We start from the raw sequence: 19823 nt of genomic DNA on the forward strand, positions 1-19823 counted from the left end.
TTCAATTACTTATGCACAGATCTGAGGGCCTCCAGGGCTGCTGGAAGAGCTGAAACATTTCCAGAGTGAAGATTTATGATGTTGCTTCCCTTTTAATACGGACACAATCTGCTTTAGCACAGTGCAGTGTGTGACCTGCCTGGGAATGGACATGGCCCCAGAACCATCACTGTAAGGAGAGGGAAATGCATCAGGACATATGTTCTGGAGAGGAAAAAAATCTTCCAGAAAAATCCAGTAACTAAGCAAAAATTATGGTGGGTTTGTTAAGCACCAGGTTTATAAAGCTTCAAGGTGGTACAACAGTGGTAACAGGACAATTGGTAGTTCTCATCCATGGATGATTCCAGTGTTTGCACATGCATTTGTGCAAACAAATCTTAAGCATTTTTGTTCCGGAAGTTTTAAACAACTTAATGTGAGCCCTTCACCAGTGCCCAAGGGCAGCAGTAGCACCTGCAGTGACACTCACAGGGAGGGCAGGGGGGTTTTGTGTCCTCAGCACAGCTTTCTGCGCCCAGTATGGCTCCCTCAGTCCCTGGGAATAGCCAGGGGTTCTTAGGGACACACTGATCAGGACACACTGTTGGGACAAATGTGCTTAGAAAGAGGCAGGTGAGCTGGGAAAACATGAAACCCTGGCTCTGGCCAAGTGTTCTGTTTCTGCAGTCACCATGTCCTCATTATTCTCCCTTAAAAACACATCACTTCCTTTGCTGAGCAGGAAGTAACCAGCAAGCATTTGAGCTCTGAAGAATCTCTGCTAAAACAATTTCATAAATAAATCTCAGTGTCAGCATCTATTTCATCTGTTATAATCTATTTAATCTGAGCTGCATTAAGCAGATTCTCCTCCAGATTTGTATCTTAATAGAGGCTCAGACATCATGGCTTTTCTTCACAGCTTTTGTCTGAGCCCACTACGAGAGAGAAGGATAACACTAGTCCCAGACTGACTCAAACACATCATTGATAATGACAATATTTGGCATTAGTATAAAATCCCCAAAATTGTGTCTTCTGATAGCACCAAAACTCTGCAAAATTAACATGAGATTACAAAGAACACAATGACCCAATGCATGTTTCATATACATATTTATATATATTTCATGTACAAAGTTACATTCTGAACCTCATGGATTCAATAATAGAAATAAATACTGAAATAACTACACTGCTATATGAGCTCTTCTGCTCACAGAAAAGAAGCCTCCAGTTTTAACAGACAGCAAGTTTAACGCTGTAGAATCCATCTCAGATTACAGAGGCAAGTAAAATTGAGCATAAAGTGTCCAACAGACAAAACTTTCAAAAATTACAGACCATAAAATGTTTAAAATATATGTTTAAAAGATTGAGAAATGTGCATCAACAAAATTAATAAAGGAAACTTAATCTTGTTAGAGGGCAGGAGAGACATTTAGTATATAGAAAAATGCTTTGAGGTGCAATATAGGTTGTTACAATATGGCATAACCCTGTTAGAAAAGAACATTTAATTTCCCTAAAGAAGAACTGTATTTGAGTTTACCATGTCTCGTTTTACAGAGCGAGGCCTTCACAAGGCCCACCTCAACAGGGCCATTTACAGAGTGCTAAGTCAGGTTTAATCCTTTGGTAACTTTTATAATACTCACATGGAAATAAATATTCAGTTGCACAGCATTTTTTAAAGACATACGTTCTTTAGAACAGTTAGTATATTAAAACAGATTAAACATTTGTTTATTACTAAGGCAGCCTATGATAAAGTGTCTACGCCCTGTCAACTCAATCCTATCCGGTACAGGAAGACCTTCCCAAGGAATCGACAATGCAGCCTCACCCTCACCATGCAAACACCCCTACCCAGGCAAGTCACGTGCTGCATATTTTGTGCTCAAAATGTTTCCAAACTATTAACAAGCTGTAGATATCAAGAGATTAGCTCCTATTTATATGATGCTTTAATCACGAGTGTAATGCATAAACACATTCTTGAGACAGAGTTGAGGGTGTATTGTCATCACAGTGCCTGGGATTTGCGTGCTTTATTCACCTTTCAAAGTGACTGTAAGGGGAGTTTATACAGCCCAGCACACTGTGATGGCAACAGGACCCAATTAATCTACTGTACCTTATGACAGGAGATAAAGTTTTTAAATGAGAAATAGAGAGAAGTGCACATGCCTTTATCTACACCCATAGTGCTACAGAGTTCAACTACTGTCTGCTTTAAAACCCTTCCACTTTTGGACAGAAGCAATCCATCATTCTCTGCAATATTTGCAAGAGCTGGCCTACTGAAGTGGCTAAAATGGCACAGTGGGCCAGCTCCATTTGGCAAAAGACCAGGTAGACACTTGCCAGGTTGCACTGCTCCAGCTGGAGCAGTAATGCCACTCAGAGAAAACAGCTTGTCTTTAATAACAAATTAAATCCTACAAAGAACCAAGGAACAGAATTGTGCGCTTTTCTTCTGAGAACATGAGAATGTGACAATCAACCAGTGACTAAAAAACTTTGGAGACTGTGTTTTCTGAAGAGAAACAGAAATAAATTCAAGAAAATGGCAGGAAATGCAATGAAACGGCACCACTCACAGTGAAGATTCTACACAACTGTAAAAGTTTAGACAGCATTTTTCTTAAGACATCCCATCAGTTAATTCAGATGTGTTTCATGTTCAGTACACATGCCTATAAGTTTAAAATAGGTCTAAGAGTGTTGACTCAGGTTACTTTTTTATAATTGCTATTTGTATAATTTTTAATAAGCTTCCAGACTTTATATTTAAGCCAACGTACTTTAAGAGTGACATTCAAGATGAATATGGAAAGCAAATTATGAACAACATGCTCTCATTGCTTTTGGCATTCTGAAGAGAAAAATACTACTAAGATATTAAACATCTTTAATAAGGATTTTTACTACATAGTTCATGTCCTAAATACATATTTACGAGAGGAACAGCTGTGTACAAAATATGTTGCTTAAAAAGTATTTATAGATATAAATCTAACCAATAGACCTGAATGGAGACTTTCTGGTTTATCAGCTATGATATGCATTTGAAAAAGCTGCCTAAATATATATTTACACAATAGACCTCAGCTAAATGCGTTCATTTTAAAAACTAAGAAAATATATAAACATATGTTTGTCTGATAGACCAGAACTGCTCCTATTGCATAAAAATGTTTAGGCAGTTTTAAAAAAGTGTTTCTATATTTACTCCTCTGAAACTGTTCAGTTCTCTCATATAATCAAGTTACTAAATTTCTCTGCTAATCTGAACAGCTCCAGCCTTTTGGGGGTAAATGCTGGATGTATATTAAAACCCCTCAAAAGTTTTACTTTCCAGAGACTAAATTAAAGAGCAAATCTGGGTTTTTAAATGTTCTGAAGTACAGAAATCATGAAGTGTTTAACTTAGGTCTGATACTAATGCAGAAATTTCAATGTAAAAGGAAGACCATCTTAAACTCACATTTATGGTTAAAAAAAACATGATGAGTAGACAGAATGTCAGCCTAAGATTAGTCTCTTGACTTTTGGTAATTTTCTCTGTCCTTGCATTACCGGATAATATTGTTGCTGAATTATTTATTTTTTTAACTAAACTGGGGTATGGAGCCACAAAAAAAAAAAAAAAAAAAAAAAAAAAAAAAAAACCCAAAAAAACCAAAACAATTTGTACCTAATTATCTGGAACTACACTTCCTTTGATGCCTTAGGCATCACCTTTACGATCTCACTTGTGTAGAATGTGGTTTTTTTCCTGTACACTTTCAGTCTTTTCTCATGCTCTAATTGAGGTCTCCAACCTTCACACACATAGTGCCTTATGAGTTTGAACAGTTAGGCAGAGAAGATCATTCTAAGTGCTTAGGACATAAGGGGTTAAGAAAAGAACAAAACATATCCCCTGATTGAGAATTTTACAGTTATTTTCCAATTTATATCAACCTAAGAATACCCTTTAGAACTAGAGTTGTTCCATGTCAGGGAAATAGAAAAACATGTTCAAAATTGCTCATTACTGAGGGCAGCAGTTGTCAAACTTTAAGGTTCAATAGTGAAAATATTATTTTATTTAAATATTTTCATTTTAATTCCTATACAGCCTCCTCTTTCCCCCCACAAATTCTGAAGAATGTAACAAATTAAACTGTGTACAGTGTATGAGAAAGATTATCCAGGTTTGAAAACAAAAGCTGAAATATACAGTTTGCTTTAGCCCTCACTAAGTATTTGGATGAGTCTTAGTAATCCATCTTTTAATTTGTCCATTTTTTTCATACCCTGGGAATAACTTTGCTGTTTTACCCAATGCATTATACAGTGAAATGAAGATCAGTTGGAACAAAGCTGAACTCAAGTGAGACTACCAAAGAAGTGAACACATGAGATTGCTGTGGTACAGTCAAACTGTATCAGCTGCTCACTGTGGTGTGCACACCAGCTGGAGAAACATCTGATTTCCTCACACTGTTCCATTTAACACAGGTGCAGTAAAACAGCACAAGCTAATTCCTGTATAGCTGAACTATGACAGGTTTCAATATAAAGTTAAACAGCTTCAACATCATGTAGTGAAACAGGTTCACAAAAAAAAAAAAAAACAAAAAAAAACATGCAGAAGCTTTTTTTTTTTGCTTCCCCCTCCCCCCCCCCCCCCCCCGCCATTTTTAAGATCTCCAACTGCATCCTACAGGCTCACTCACTGCCACACATGACTTGCCACACTATCAAGTGACTCCTCTCAGCTTTGGCTACAGAAGGTTCAAGTGGTAGAGCTTCTCCCAGGAGTTCAGATTCTCCTCCTTCATCACCTGGAACAAAACAGCTTTGGTTGAGGCAGCCAATAACCAGAGCAGCATCAACACCACATGCAGCAAGACAAACACTAAAAAGACAGTGTTGCCATATGCTGATATAAAAACATATTAAAGTCTGTGAATGTAAACAGAGTGTGTTGCATAATTATCTCAGAGCCCAGCATTCTGCTGGTGATATTCTTTACTTCTAGCCCAAAAAATAATGGCAGTTTCATAAGTATCCATATTCTACATGTTTCATTACTTATAACCCTTTAATGGAGAGAAACCCAATCTGCAAACTACCAGGCAGACATAGAGATGGTTTTGCCACTACAAAGTGTTCTGGGACAAACCCAAACATATAAATGCTCTGGGACAAGAACTGTAATTGAGCACGTGTGAGTCAACACAACATTCATGTCTGTGGTGAACCTATCCCACTCTTTCCTCCTGTTCCAGTTATTCCAGCTGGTCACAACTCTGCCCACCATGGCAAAGACAGTCTTGAGCATATTCTCCATCATTGCTCTTCAAAAAGAAGAGCAGTTTTGTAGCTGCACCTGAACTCTGGGTGACAGCAGCTGACTGGGACCAAAGGTGACACTGAACTGCCCATGGACAGCCAGGACCATTAATCCAGAAGGTCTCTTTAATCACAGGAAACAGGAACTGACCTACACCTTCAGGAAGGTGTCAAATCAAATTTTGGCTGGTGTTCTGGTTAGACTCCTTTGGAGGGCGCTGAGGGAGCTAAACACAGAGTAGCCCCAAAGTTTGCTTGGCTCATGTGGCACTGGCTGGGCTAAGGCAGCACTGGCACTCAGCTCATGGCTTTGCCATCGTGCCAAAGGGAGAGCAAAATGAGCATTTGGAATGTGGCTGTTCCAGCTGCCCTGAGTGACCGCAGCACTTGAGCCCTCACTGCACTGTGGCACAGAACTGTCTCCAGTCCTGCCTCTCACAGGAAATCCAACACAGTCACCCCAGGAAACCTGCTTGTCACTGATTTGTGGGATGACAGTATTTGGAATGGCCTTCTTGGGTCTTCCTTTGTAATGGTTTATGTGGGATGTTTTGCTGTTTGGTTGGTTTTGAAAGACTACAGACAGATTTAGGCAAAAGGTCAAAAGAAGGTCTAAGGGTTGTGACACCTTTTTATGCACTTTTTGTCAAGGTCTCCAGCTGCAGATTATAAGCACAAAATCACAACAGCTCTCACTTTATTTCCCCAAAGAGTTCAATAAAAAAGAAGATACATGTTTATCCAAGAAATCTTTTATGGGCTAGATCATGCCAAACTGCCATCCAAGAAAAGCAGTGATCAAATACCAGTGATGGGCATGCACAGTGATCAAATACCAGTGATGGGCATGCAGAGATAATTGATCTACTTTCCCACTTGAAAAATCACTAAATTTTACACTGAGTATTCTTCACTTAACATGACTTGTTTTTAGTCAGTCTGCATATTTAAGTAACTAAGGATATGTCTTCCGGCAGTTTGAGACAGAAGATTAACCTGACAAAGAAAGACTGAAAGCATTAACAGGAAGGTGGTACATGACTCCAAAGCATAGTTTCAAATAAACCTTCTGACACAGTCATTCCTGTTATAGATGAGTGTTGCAGTGTGTCGCCATTTCCTGTTTCAACTATCCAAACCTCCTCAGGTGTGCCAATCTTCCCCCCCCCCCCCCCCCCCCCCTTTTGCCCTCCTGCCTAAGAGCTGCCCATCAATCTTGACCTTCCAGCAAGGCATCGTGTGATTGGCAGATGCCCCCCAGGCCTGGGCTCATTGGTTTGTCCTAGCGTCCACATCCCTTGACCCCTTCCCCTCCTCACACCTGGTTGGCCCTCACCTGTCCCTCCCATCCCCCTGTCCCCGGGGTTTAAAAGGACACGAGACCATGCGGCCGGGTGTCTGTCTGGGAGCTGTTACCACATTCAGAGGCCTACCATGCTGAAATAAAACTCTGGATTTAAGCTCCACGGCAGAACCCGCTCCTTTTCTCTTCACTGTCGCCTGAACCTTTTCCACCAAAGGTAAACTGAGTTCCTATTTTGCCTGGATTTGTTCCGAGTGCCTAGCTGCAGCACCCAGCTGGCCAAGGGTATCTCTGTGGTGAAAACACCACAGCTGCAGCCTTTGTCCCAGCAGCGAGGCCAGACGAAGCCAGGCAGGACACACCCGGAAACATTCGGGGTCTAATATTTAATAGATGAGTAATTAGATGGTTGGCTCTCACAATTAAGGGGCAAATGTTATGTATATGTTAAGAGAAATTTTGTAGATGTATAGTTATGTTACTATAATATGTTGTCCCCCTTGCATTGGGATGGCCTTGGTAGCTGGGGCATTTGGGGAGGGTCGGCTTGTTATTACAGTAACACCCGATCTCCAATCAAGATGTAAGAAAGTGAACTCCACCACTAGGATAAGGAGGAAGAAGCTGTCATGACCAGACCGAATCCTTTGTTTGAATGGAATTTATGCATCATGTGTGGGATATATGAATATTCAATGGGCTATTGCTTTTAAGGGTTAATCCTTTGCTAACGGGTGTCCTTTTTCGGGCTTGTGCTGCCCAGAAAAAGGTACCCAGAGTCGGTAACTCTGTTTCTGTTGTCTCATATTGTCCTAATTCAAATTGTCCAAATTATTATTACTCTAATTGTATTACTATTTTTATAACCATTTTATTACTATTAAACTTTTAAAATTTTAAAAACAAGTGATTGGCGATTTTCACATTAAAGTTTAATAAACCTCTGAAATTTTAAAAGTGAGCATTATTTCTCACATCCCAGAGGTCATGGTTCATTGGGAGGAGGAGAAGCTGAAGGCGTGTGTCAGAATAAAAATACTTGTACCCCTGCAGTGTATGGTAAAGACTGTATATACTGACCACACAAATGCACTCACTGAAATCACAGCAGCAGTTATTATGTGGTTAATACCCTTTCAGTATGAAGCACGTCTCATTTAAAGCTCAGATTTCTTACCCATTCTGAAGTCAATGTATCCTTCTCCACCGCTTATAACCAACATTGATTTTAAGGGACTCTGGTTCAAGGACTCCTGGGCTTGTTTATCAGCTGTTAGATCTGCTCCACCACTACTCTGAGGGCAAACAACCTGACCTGGGTGGAAAACAGAACACTTTTTTATGCCTTATCTCGGAGTAAAAACTTCTGTGCTTGGTCATTAGATGACAATGCCTAAAGCAGTTGAATGCCTTCTTAACACGCAAGTGCTCACTTAGCACAGCACCTTTTTCACAGAAGGAAGCAAAGTCCCTGCTTGTGATCAAGCCCTTTTCCTCCCATTAAACAGGGCTGTACTTAGCAATCAGACAATCCTTGTAATTAAAATACATTGTTTCTGAGAGTATTCTTGCTATCTTTGGCTAAGCACTGTGTTCAACTAAGTGAATGAAGGAAAAAAACAACAAACAAATAAAAAATCCAAACCAAAAAAACCACCTCTTTTGAAGGTGGTAACAAAACCTCACCTGGTACTGCAACAAAGAATTTCACAGCATCCCGGTGGCCGTGGAAGCAGAGCTGTGCGTGCGCCATGGAACAGTAGGGGATGAATGTCCCTGGAGTCACTTTGTCACTATGCTCATCTCCATACACACGGATCACACTCCCCGGACGGTTTCCAGAGCCTGCTGCTGATTTATTGGCTGTAAAAGAAGAGGTTGTTTTCTACTTCAAAACACAAATTGCTGGAGTGGTTATTTGGTAAGAAACTTTATGGTACCATCTAAAAGCTAAAGGCAACTTAGATAAAAATGAAACAGGAGGGCAGCAATGCCAATTCAAGACAGAGCTGGAAAGAAAAAGATTGCATGCTTCGTTATTTAAGTACATCAGAAAATGGAGCAGGATTCTTATTAGTCTAGCATAAACACCAGATTTCAATATCCTACTTTTGGGAAAAAATAATTTGTGACTGGACTGTGTCTTTCATAGAAAATAAGTATCTCTAATGTGTTTCAATATGAGCAAATTCCATGTAATTAAACATGTAATTAAAGACAGTTTCATTCCAACTAATCATAATGTATGCCCTTGCCAGCAAAAATTCTCTAGAAACAGCCACCTATGGCCATGAAAGAGCTACTCTATTATCATTCTACATCTACATTTTACTGTGAAGTTTTAAAATACATTAAACCAGAGAAGTACTCATGCTAGACATACAAGCCATCTCCATTCCAAAGACTATCAAAGTAGTAAACGAAACAGTGATTTGTAACAAGACAGCAAATGATGTGGATTAATGACAAAGTTATAAGATGTGATATCACATTGGCTGGAAGAGAAAGTCTATATGAGAGTTCAGCTGCAACAAAGGATGATATGCTAAACTGCTGAGCAGATTGGTGGCCATTTAGCAAACATAAAACTGCTGCAATGCAATAACTGCAAGTGGAAAAACATTTAGAAACATACAAAGGGTAAATCTATAAGGCGTGGGAAACAGCCTCAAAGTGGCTATTATAAGCCTGAAAGTAGGTTTTGGTTCAGAATCTGCACTTACCCCTCAGCCCCAGTAAACGTCCCTGGTGGAGGATTACAGCTAGTGAGAAAGGAGGAAAGGGGAAATGGATAGGTATGACAGTAGAGGAGAAGGATTAATGAGAACCCACTGCTCATATTTTGGTTTTTGATAAGGTAGAGCTTAAAATTTTAGCTCCTAAAAAAAAAATAGATATTTAATTACCGAAGATTCGATCAAAAGTCACAAAGAACAGCATCTTACTATAGAAGTTCCAGTACAAAGTAGACCACAAAAGCGCTGTCACATATTTTTAAGTTTATTATTGATTAGCAACGTTTCCCCTTTCTCTCTTTCCTTGGCAGGAGGCTCCAGAGTAATACAGAATGACTCATGTTTTCAAGTACCCTTTTGGAACATCATCTGCTGCCCTGCTACTAAGACCCAGGGGATTGAGAGATGCCACTGCTTATGCAAGGATGTGACTGCTTTATTACTATTTCTGACCAAAGTTCTCAGCCCCACTATCAGGCTACCCCCAAAAGGCTGTTCTGACCCACAACCAACCAACAGAAATGAAATGCAACTGAAAGCTTTAATAGGGACTTCCGTTCACTCCTGGCTTAAAACAAACTCCTCTGGAAACATTAACTTAAGCTTGACGCAAATTAAGAGCTATCATTTTTGAAAGCATGATTTAAAGTGTCTCAAAATCCATGACAGGAAGTCTGTCCTTCCTTAGTACATTCATGCAAAAAAAAAAAAAAAAGACAGTTACTGAATGGATGGACAATGCAATGGAACAACGTGAGAAACAATGCATGTGTTTGCTGTTCAACAAAGCAGATACAACATGAAGAGTTTTCACTATTAAATCACCCTAAAACTCCACCTGTCAGACCACACTATTTTCTAAGTAACAACAGTACAATGAGGACTATCAGAGGTCTGCATTTTATTTCCTGAAACTTCTGTCCACCTGTTATAACATTAGTCTCAGGCACAAGTGTTGAGGCTTTTTTTTTGTGTTGTTATTTATATGCAATCAATTTACACAGAGATTCTTCCCAAGCTTTACCTATTTAAGATTTGGTTTGCCCTTGAGCTGTTCTTTTCTCCTGAGATTCAACTGCCCTCAATTAGTTTCAGCTTATGACAAGAGTCTGGGGTCTGTTATGAAGCAAACACCACAGTTTACATGATTGGAATGTGACCTGGATGTTAGTGCCCTGTTTGAATGTATTTACAGCTCCTATAACTCTGAACGTGTCCTTTAAAGTAGTCTGTGCTACTTCTGTTCCAGTCCTTTATATGCACTTTGTGATGAATTCTCAAAAATTAAAGCCAATCAAATTGTATTAGCAACAACAACATCAACATCCTCAAATCAAAGAAAAATGGATTTTGTGATCACATGGCAATCAAAAATAACATTAATAAGAAAATTAATGATGTCTCATATAAGCAATAAACATCTATCAATGCTCTTAATGCTCAGAACACCTCTAAGGCTTCAAAGTGTCCCTTTGATTCAAGTCAACTCTGCTCTAATGGCAGTACAGGAGATTCTGGAGATGTGTTATTTTCTCAGGGTAACTGTAATCACATACACAGATATAGGTGCTAAACATCACACAGGCCTGATCTGTTACAAACCTGGCAGTGAAGTTTTCTATCCATTAGCAAGCACCTGAATGCTGTTTAATACTCTTTTTTTTATGCCTACAGCATATTGCACAGTGCTATTCATTGATATTTTACTTACTTTCTGTTAATGGAATGGAGATGATGACACCATTTCCTGTTCCTACCCATAAACGATTACAAGACACCATAAGTGCTGTGATTCTCACAAATGAGAATCCCAGTTTACCAGTACCTAAAAACAAAAGATGCTTTTCATCAAAAATTATGAGCAAGAATAATTTCAGTTCTACAAAAAAGAATCTAAAATCCAGCTCCCAAATCACACAGACAAGTAATTCCCTCCCACTTATGACAGAAACAAAGTAGAGGAGCACATTTAAGTTGTAAAGATAACCTAGAAGGCTACAACACTGTAATTAAATTGAGAACCTATGTTTCAAAAGTCTAACATTAGCTATGAGAAAGCAAAACAGGTCCTTAATGTTGCACAGTAAAATTTTTTGGGGCTTACCAGCTTTTAAAACAAACAAAAAAGTGAGCTTACAGATATAAGACCGTGGTTTGTAATCCATTTAAATTAATTTCTCATTTGTTAGCGGGATGGGGGGAGCAGAAGGCTGACACCAGACGTGTGCAATGCACAGCAGTGACTTGTGAAGAATTTTCCCAGAGCCTAATTACCTGTATTTGTTGTGTAAGGTATGTGGTCAAACTGCTCTTATACAGATATTAATGAAAATAATCAGAGAGCTTACTAGGTTCAACAGCAATAAAAATTTCCTATCATGAGGGTTTTTTTTTTTTTTGAAAAATTAGGCATTTCTTCCAGGCAGGTAATGGATTCTTCCCATTTTTAGCTATAAAAAATTGCATCAGTATAGAAAAAGAGAAAGATTGTAGTGTCTCTATTGGTGCCTGCCCAACTCAACCACCACTTTCTTCATTAGTTATGAGTTTTTAAGGACACTCTACACACCAGGTAAGGTCAACAGACTCTAACAGATGACCCATCACCCCCATCATGCTTCACAGACTGACTCAGGCTTCTACTTCCAGATTCAAGTTTGCACAAACTGATTTTAACTGGCCTTTCCACCCACCTTTACCCCAAATCTGCAGTAAGAACTGCTTGATCTCTAGCAGGAAAAGGAAGCTGCAGACAGCAAGAACACACCAGTTTTTCCTGGGAACTTACCAAGCATTTTGCTTACATAGGGCTCAATGTCCACATCCTGCAGGTGCTGGTAGGTGTGGGCGTGGTAAAGGCGCAGGGTGGAGTCCAGGCGGATGGACACCCATACCCCATCCCCTACCCATGCCAGCTGTCTCACTTGGCTCTCCCTCCTTGGGTGGGCATCAAAGGACTTCTGTGAAACATTGGGGTTCAAATGAGAAGGTAAAACAAAGAGAAGAGTAAGAAAGGTTTCTCTGTTACTCTCATACAGTGTGAACTGGCAATTTTCAATCAAGCACAACCCTCTGATTTGCAAGATCACAGACAGTGTTTAGCTCAGTTACAAATAGCATATGATGGTCTAAAATTGCTGATTCCCTTCCCTGAGTGTGATCTCAAAGTGGTAATTTCCTACTCGGTCTTCATTTACACATCTCATCCCAGCCTGCTCCAGCTTGTCTCCCTTGAACCTGGAGCCTTTTTGGTCTGAGATCCTGCTACCACAGCACATGGTACATGTGCCTAAAAAATGCCTTTCTTCCTTGTTCATCATGACTGACTTATAAACAACGCCACCATGTGCAAAATACACACTATCCACCAGCAAAACAATCAATTTCACTTTTATATTAACTTCATTTCAGTTTTCCCATATATATTTATAGACTTCTTCACAAAAACAGGTCATTATTGAGTGACTGATATTTTCAGAAGAGCTGAGCAGCCACCCTCAAAGGCCTGGCCTGTGTCTCAGGCCAATTAGCAGGAGCTGAAGCACTTATATTGCTCAAGGCTTGCAGAAACCTCAGCCACTTTCTGCTCTTGAGATGACAGACTAAACACTGCAGATAAAACACCAGCTCACACACCTTGCATAAACTTTTCTCTAACTGGAACGAGTACATTCCAAATTAACGCTTGCAAATCTCTGCACATGGGTAGAAAACAAAATGAGGCACACCCAGAATAAGCTGGGAGCTGGCCGTACAAGCTCTGCACAAGCACAATTTCCAGTTTCTGGCCAGCCAGAAGTGGAGAACTAAATCTCCCAAAAACTGGTTTCAATAAGTGAAAACTTTCTCATCATAGCTTTAAGTCTTCCAAAACAACTATTTCATAAAACAAATTTGCTAGGTAGCCTGTTTCTGTACTGATGAAAACAGATGTTTCTAGAGTTACTCGGGAGTCTGAGCTGCAGCACTAAAACACAACATTTAATTTTTTTAATCACCATTGGAACTTACCTCTATTTTCATGGCCTTTGGTTGAACAACATAGATTTTGTTCCTGTAGCCACACCAGACCTTGTCATGTACCACTGTCATGCACCGGATGGAGTGGTGCGGCCGGCCCAGGTCCAAGAGGTGATAGTTTGACAAATCCCACTGACCATCTGCAAAAACAGGAAGAAAAAAAGTAACACAGGAACCTGTGTTTGGTTTAAGGAAAATTTAGAAGTAAAAGTAACTATCTTAGAGGTCCAATTTTTTAAAGCATTGTAATAATCTGGGTAAATCTGTACAAGTTTATGGCTAGGCTCCTCATTAAACAAACAGCAACTAACATCCCAAATGTTACGTTTTTTAAAAAATAAAATTGTACAATGATTCAGGTTAAAAATCCAGCAAAACATTTTTAAATCAGCAGGTTACCCTGTGGTACAGGCCCTGCTTGACTACGACCAGTACCTGTGACAACAAACAGCTTCCCACCAGGCACCTGCTGCTAGGCTGAACATGGAAGTGTTGGCCAGTGCAGATTTTTTTAAAATATGCTGCAAGGTCTTAAAAAAGGCACCTGAAATCTACTAAAAACATACTAAATTTCATCATTCAACACCAACTAAAATTCTTCTGTAGACTGAACTAAGGCCACAGATCATCAATGACATTCACTAGAGAGGCTTAGGTATTGTGAACCATTGCAGTGAGCTTTAAAAAAATAAACAAAACAAAACCACTAAAAACAACTTCATCCCAGCTGCATCTTTTCCAGTATTTGCATTAGTGTTGTGCAACCTTTTAAATTCTTTTAAATGCTGAGCATGAGGATTTAAGCATCACAAGGGAAAGATGAAATTAATAGGGTGGAAAAACAAGCTAATAGATAAGTTTCAGTTGCTCATAGAAAGACCTTCCCCTCCAGGTCCTATTTCTGGAGGCTGAAGAATGGAGCTGGTTCAGGAGCAGTTTGAGCAGAAATTCTGAAGGGATGCTTACAAAATTCTCATTGAAGGACTTGCCCAGAGAAATTTTTATCACTAATAAAACAGAAGACATGACTATTGAGCATAATGAAAATGCAAGAGAGATGATAATCAAAGCAGACTTTCATATGGTGTTTCCCTATTTAGCAAATCTATTCCATTCTCCATTTCAGAGTAAGAAAATACTCTATAAAATGCACCACAACAGTGCAAAACGAGAACTTGAATCTGCAACTGAAATAACAAGAAATATTTCTCATAACAATCCATAAAAAGGTCAATGGTGAACACATTATCAAAACATTACTTGTAAATGGCACACTTCTTTCCTAACTACTGTTGAAAATTCCCTGGTTCCCAGATGCGACAGAATCCTTACCAATTCCCCGGTGAAAGATCGCAAGTGTCCCATCTGCCAGTGCAACCAAGACTATTCCTTTGACATGTCTGAGGAAAAAGGAGTCACAACAACACAGTCTGTTAGACTGCTCGGCTCAGAAGGCAAGTTTAAAACTAGGTATAAGCATTTCATATTTCAGCATATTTTTACAGTCATTTTTTATTAGCCCCAGTGTTTTGATTTCTACAATATGGCTCAAGAGAAGGGATGTAACAAGGGATCAAAATCCAGTTCAGAGAGATTGCAATACATCTGGTTACAATGCCTGAAGAAAACAGCAAAAATAGCAACCTATAACTGTTTTGCATAGCTACAGCTCATCCTTTGGGCTATGTATTTACAACAGGTACAAGATTCTTTTTATTTTCCTTACTCCCTAGAAGGTTTCCACTGTCCCTCAAAAAGCATGCAGGCAGTTATGGCAACTGACATTCCCAATATCTGAGGAGGAAATAAAAAACTACTTTGGAAAGTATTTTAACAGAAATTCATTATGATTTACATGACATTCTTTCAGGACTTACACAATACTGAGAATAGAATCTTTAAGTTTAATGGCATGAACACATTTCCTCCACTGGGCCACTGACGAATGAACATACAGGCTGCAAAGACAAATCAGGAGGGATTAAAAGCACTACCAGACAAAAACAACCACAAGCAAAACCCTTATAAACTGAAATCCACAATCAAAGGGAAAACAAGTTTTCATCTTCCACTGGAAATTATGTGTATGCTGAAAGGAAGAACTACATGAGCAGCAGAATGGCTTTTTCAGAGGTCTAAAGCATTACAAACTCCCTTGCAGATCCATCGGCAGTAAAAATTACAATACATTTTTCTAGCATACTAAAATATTGAAAATTATGTAATTAACAGACAATAACAAGTTCTTTGAATACAAAAAACCCCAGAACTTCTCTGCAGATAAAGTGTTATCTAATAAAAAAGGACTTGCTAATCACCTACAATACTTCCTTTGAATTCTGTAATGCCTAAAAACAGCCAAAACCTTGAATGCTTTGCTGCAATCTTGAGATCATCCTGTGCTTAATCTTGACTTGAGACGGTTATCAGGCCTGTAGGCACAAGAAGCAAGTTTAAAGTAATGATTATAAATAAATATAACAAGATTAGCACTTCCTTACCATCCATTCTGTGCTCCAAGCCACATGGTTGGTAAAAGGCTACTCATTTTCTGTGCTTCTTCTCTCACTAGATCTTGCTCGCTTGGCAGAACTGCAACATCCTTATATAACTGTGACTCAGTACTAGAAAAAAACACCAGTTAAAATACATTTAATGAACTGCACAGATTACTCAGGCTATAAGCCAGGTGTTTATTTCACAATTGAGAGTTCCTACACTGCCTTTTGAAGTACACGAGATGTTTAAAAATACAGTAACCACACATGAAAGTACAATACAGATGGAAACCTCAATAACCATGAATTTCTTCAAGTGGACATTTACTTTTACAGGGAAAACTAGGTTCCATTCAAACCTGTCAGTATTATTACCTCTGGGGAAAGGCAGAAGAGAGTCACAAAGCACAGTCTTGTACCAAGACTACTTATATGAACTTCAACACACTTAAAAAGGAAAAAAGTAGTCATTTTGTCTCCATGCTATGTGCCTACAAACATTATACTTTTTAAAAATACTTTTTAACAGGTATGAGGCTCGAGACTAGGTACTTAGGCTGATACACTGGAGATGCCTCTGTTGTATGCTGCACTCCCAAGGGATCTGTAAAGACATGCTCTGTGTAGACTCCAGTTTGTGCAATATCAGCTGTGTCTTCTCCTGTCCCTGCATTGACTTCTGTTGCTTCTGTTGCCTCCTCTGCTGTTGGAATGTTCTCATCTACTGAATTATTTTCAGCTGCAATATCTATGAAACAAACAAATTTGAAAAACTTTTAAACAACTGCAATAGAATTTGCTGTTGTTTAAAACAGCCAGAACTTGATACTTAAAACTGAAGTGAATAGCTGTTATAGCCAGACAGTTACAATTTCACATCAGAATCAAAAAACATCACATCAGAAACGCCCAAATTTTAGCAGGTGGCACTGTATAAACAAATGTCAAATGCACTTTTAAGTATCAGCCTGATGGCTCAGATGGGCCATTAAATTATTAACTAGGACAGCAGTAAACAAGGCCAAGAACCACATATCCATTGACAATCATATCACCATACAGCTCTGTAGGCCATATGACAAAAAAAAAGTATGAATGTCTATGAAATAATCACTTACACTTAAATATCTATTAAGACTTGACAAAATCCAAGGTATTTATTTTAGTCACTCGCTGGTAAGATCTGCATTTCAAATACTACATTAAAATCTCTCTCTAGAGCAGGCACAAGAATTCTCTCAAAAGTACCTACAAGAAGCAGCTGCCAATTCCCATTTCATGTCACCTCCACCACTTTCTCAGCTACAATTTACAGAATTTACAGTGAGTTTATGTTATCACAGCTTACACACTGTTAACCTCAGTAGTTGCACCACTTATTTCCAGCTGCATCTCAAGGTGTTTGGCCAGCCCTGACACACCTGTAGTGTTTATCACATACCTGACTGTTTCTCTGCCACAGGTGAGGCCCCATTGGTGTCATGGGCACCAGGAGTCCCCGTGAGACCCTCAGCAGTGCAGCCCACCACAGTGATTCCCCCCAGCAGGCTGTCAGTCTCAGCAGAGCTGTTACTGGTCATACTGCCACACAGGGAGGATTTGTCCACTTGGCTGGAATCTGCTTCCTGGGATCCTTCTTCTCCTGCAGGGTAGTCTGTTTCTCTTGCCCCTGAAAGAGATTAAACTCAGAATAACACAATATCCTGAGCTGGAAGGGACCCACAAAGATCCCGTCCAACTCCTGGCCTTGCACAGACACCCAGCAATCCCACCCTTTGTCTCAGAGCATTATTCAAATGCTCCTGGAGCTCTGGCAGCCTTGGTGCCATGACCACTGCTCTGGGGAGCCCTTTCAGTGCCCCACCACCCCCTGGGAAAGAATCTTTCCCTGATATACAGCCTAAACCTCCCCTGGCACAACTTCAGGCCATTCCCTTGGACCCTGTCACTGGGTGTTTTTCATAGGGATAAAGCCAAACCACTTCTCTATCTAATAACTAAGCTTCAAACTCAATGAGCTCCCCAGAGATTAAACATGCAGACAGCCCCTATCTACCAGGTTAGTTTCACATAATCAGCAAATGTGGAAGATGCTGTAATGAAGCTTGCAAAACAAAAGCAAGATCGACATATACTGCATTACAATGTCATTCACTCTATTTCAATCGACAGCTTTCCAAATAGATTATTTCAATTTTAGTTATATCTTCCTCTAAAATCAATTTCATAACAGTGCAGGTACACAAGGGCACCTATCTATATCTTTATGAAAAATTTAGGTGCAATAGAGTCTTGGTTCTGGAAGAAAAACTGTTTTTCTCATGTCCAATTCTCTTATATTTTCAAGACTTGAATTACACTCAAATGCAAAAAGGATTCCCTCTGCAGAGAGCTTGCTTATCTTCAAGAGGCTGAAGAAGTCAAAAAAACAACAAACATATTCTTTTTGTGATGCTCACAATTCCATGAAATATCAACACTGTTGCAGTATAGTACATCAAACAAAACAGTTCCCCTTGGCTGCTGCCATCTCTCTGATTTTTGGTTCATGCAAGTCAACAGCCAACTAAAGGGTGAAACAGAAGGGTAGAAATGCAATAGTTTAATGTACAACTAACCACTTTCTTATTGCTCTGTTACAGTAACTTTTCATCATACTAAGTAACAAATCTGTGGTTTTTCATTGCATACAAAAAACTGAATAAGAATCAGTTAAAAAAGGCAGGAGCTGAACCAGCCCAAGCATTTACCTGGCACACTGGCAATACAAAGCACATGAGAATTGCAAACAATGAAACTGTCCAGAATATTCCCTGGTTGGTTTGCATCAATAATGATAACTTTTGTAGCAGAATGTGTGCTAGTACAGATCCAAACTAGACTGGATAATTCTTCCTGGTGTTTCAGTTCCTTCTGCTGATCCTGAAGGAGAACAAAGGCAGAAATTAACAACAGAAAGGGGGACAAGAATAGAATTACTACATTTGATCTGTTATGGTCTTACATTTTCACCTACAGAAATATACATAAATATGTGGGAAGTTAAGCATCTTCAATGCCATTGCAAAACTACTTGTTCTTTATGTAAATGAAGTATAAAGCTCCCTCATATTTCATACTTCTATTAAAAATACATAAAATATTATAATTACACTGCATAGTTATACAGTTAGACCAGTAGAAAATAAAAACATTATTGACATGCTACCTGCCATACTCAGTATCACCACAGGTTAATGTGATATCCCAAAGCACTTGAAAATTTAGACTGTTTTTATGCCCTTAATATGAATTCCCCATTCATGGCAATTAGAACATAAACAGGTCTGTCACAAATGGTTTTTAAAGGAGGCAGCACTGGTATAAAGCAGTACATAATTTTGATGTAAAATTTATTTGCTCCTGAGATTTGCCAGCAAGGGAAGATTCGAAAGTATTTAATAGTTGGACTCAATAGCCCAAACATCATGGGCTAATGACTAACCAAGAAAACTCTATTTGTTACCAATGAACCTGATTAGAAAATACTTCAGTACTCTACAGTAAAGGTGTATAACTATATAATTTATTAAATGTGCCTTGCAGTGACCTTACCTTGAGCTCTTGATCTAGTTTATCTAAGCTACTCTGGGATCCTGTTTGCTGCTTGTTGCCATCTGCATCCACACCAGTCACATCATTGTAGAACACACTGGCACCAACCACAGATCCTCCATCTCGTGTCTTCCCTCCTGACAGGTTCACCCCTACAGCACACCACAGCTTGGGAGAAAAAGAAATGTTTCACTTGAATCTCAAACTAAAAAAAGAGAGAGACAAGCATTGTTAAATATGCTAAGTGATATCAACATTATTATATATCCAGAGTCCATTTTAAGTTATTAATTACAATTAAAGTCATATACATTTTACTGAGACATAAATTCTTCTTCACTATGT

General features: G+C 39.1%; 1 protein-coding gene across 10 annotated transcripts in view; it reads right to left on the reverse strand.

The window, feature by feature from the left end:
* Window positions 1–1081: 1081 nt before the first annotated feature.
* SPAG9 (sperm associated antigen 9) overlaps window positions 1082–19823 on the reverse strand; it is a 63003-nt gene continuing 44261 nt past the window's right edge. For 4 of the 10 annotated variants that reach the window (XM_071452833.1, XM_071452840.1, XM_071452841.1 and 1 more), the window contains 14 exons: window positions 19479–19646; window positions 18635–18806; window positions 17326–17553; window positions 16404–16632; window positions 15888–16010; window positions 15264–15344; window positions 14719–14786; window positions 13378–13526; window positions 12155–12326; window positions 11078–11191; window positions 9355–9393; window positions 8318–8494; window positions 7809–7946; window positions 1082–4817 (listed from right to left, as the gene is read on the reverse strand). In XM_071452833.1, coding sequence (XP_071308934.1) covers window positions 4702–4817; window positions 7809–7946; window positions 8318–8494; window positions 9355–9393; window positions 11078–11191; window positions 12155–12326; window positions 13378–13526; window positions 14719–14786; window positions 15264–15344; window positions 15888–16010; window positions 16404–16632; window positions 17326–17553; window positions 18635–18806; window positions 19479–19646 — 1974 coding nt within the window. In that variant the 3' untranslated portion in view covers window positions 1082–4701. The remainder of the gene's footprint in view (window positions 4818–7808; window positions 7947–8317; window positions 8495–9354; window positions 9394–11077; window positions 11192–12154; window positions 12327–13377; window positions 13527–14718; window positions 14787–15263; window positions 15345–15887; window positions 16011–16403; window positions 16633–17325; window positions 17554–18634; window positions 18807–19478; window positions 19647–19823) is intronic. The other 6 variants (XM_071452834.1, XM_071452839.1, XM_071452837.1 and 3 more) reach the window with 4 other exon arrangements.

The sequence above is a fragment of the Agelaius tricolor genome, unplaced genomic scaffold (genome assembly GCF_023055355.1).
Source record: "Agelaius tricolor isolate 1412-34295 unplaced genomic scaffold, bAgeTri1.0.p SCAF_35, whole genome shotgun sequence".
Lineage (NCBI taxonomy): Eukaryota > Metazoa > Chordata > Aves > Passeriformes > Icteridae > Agelaius > Agelaius tricolor.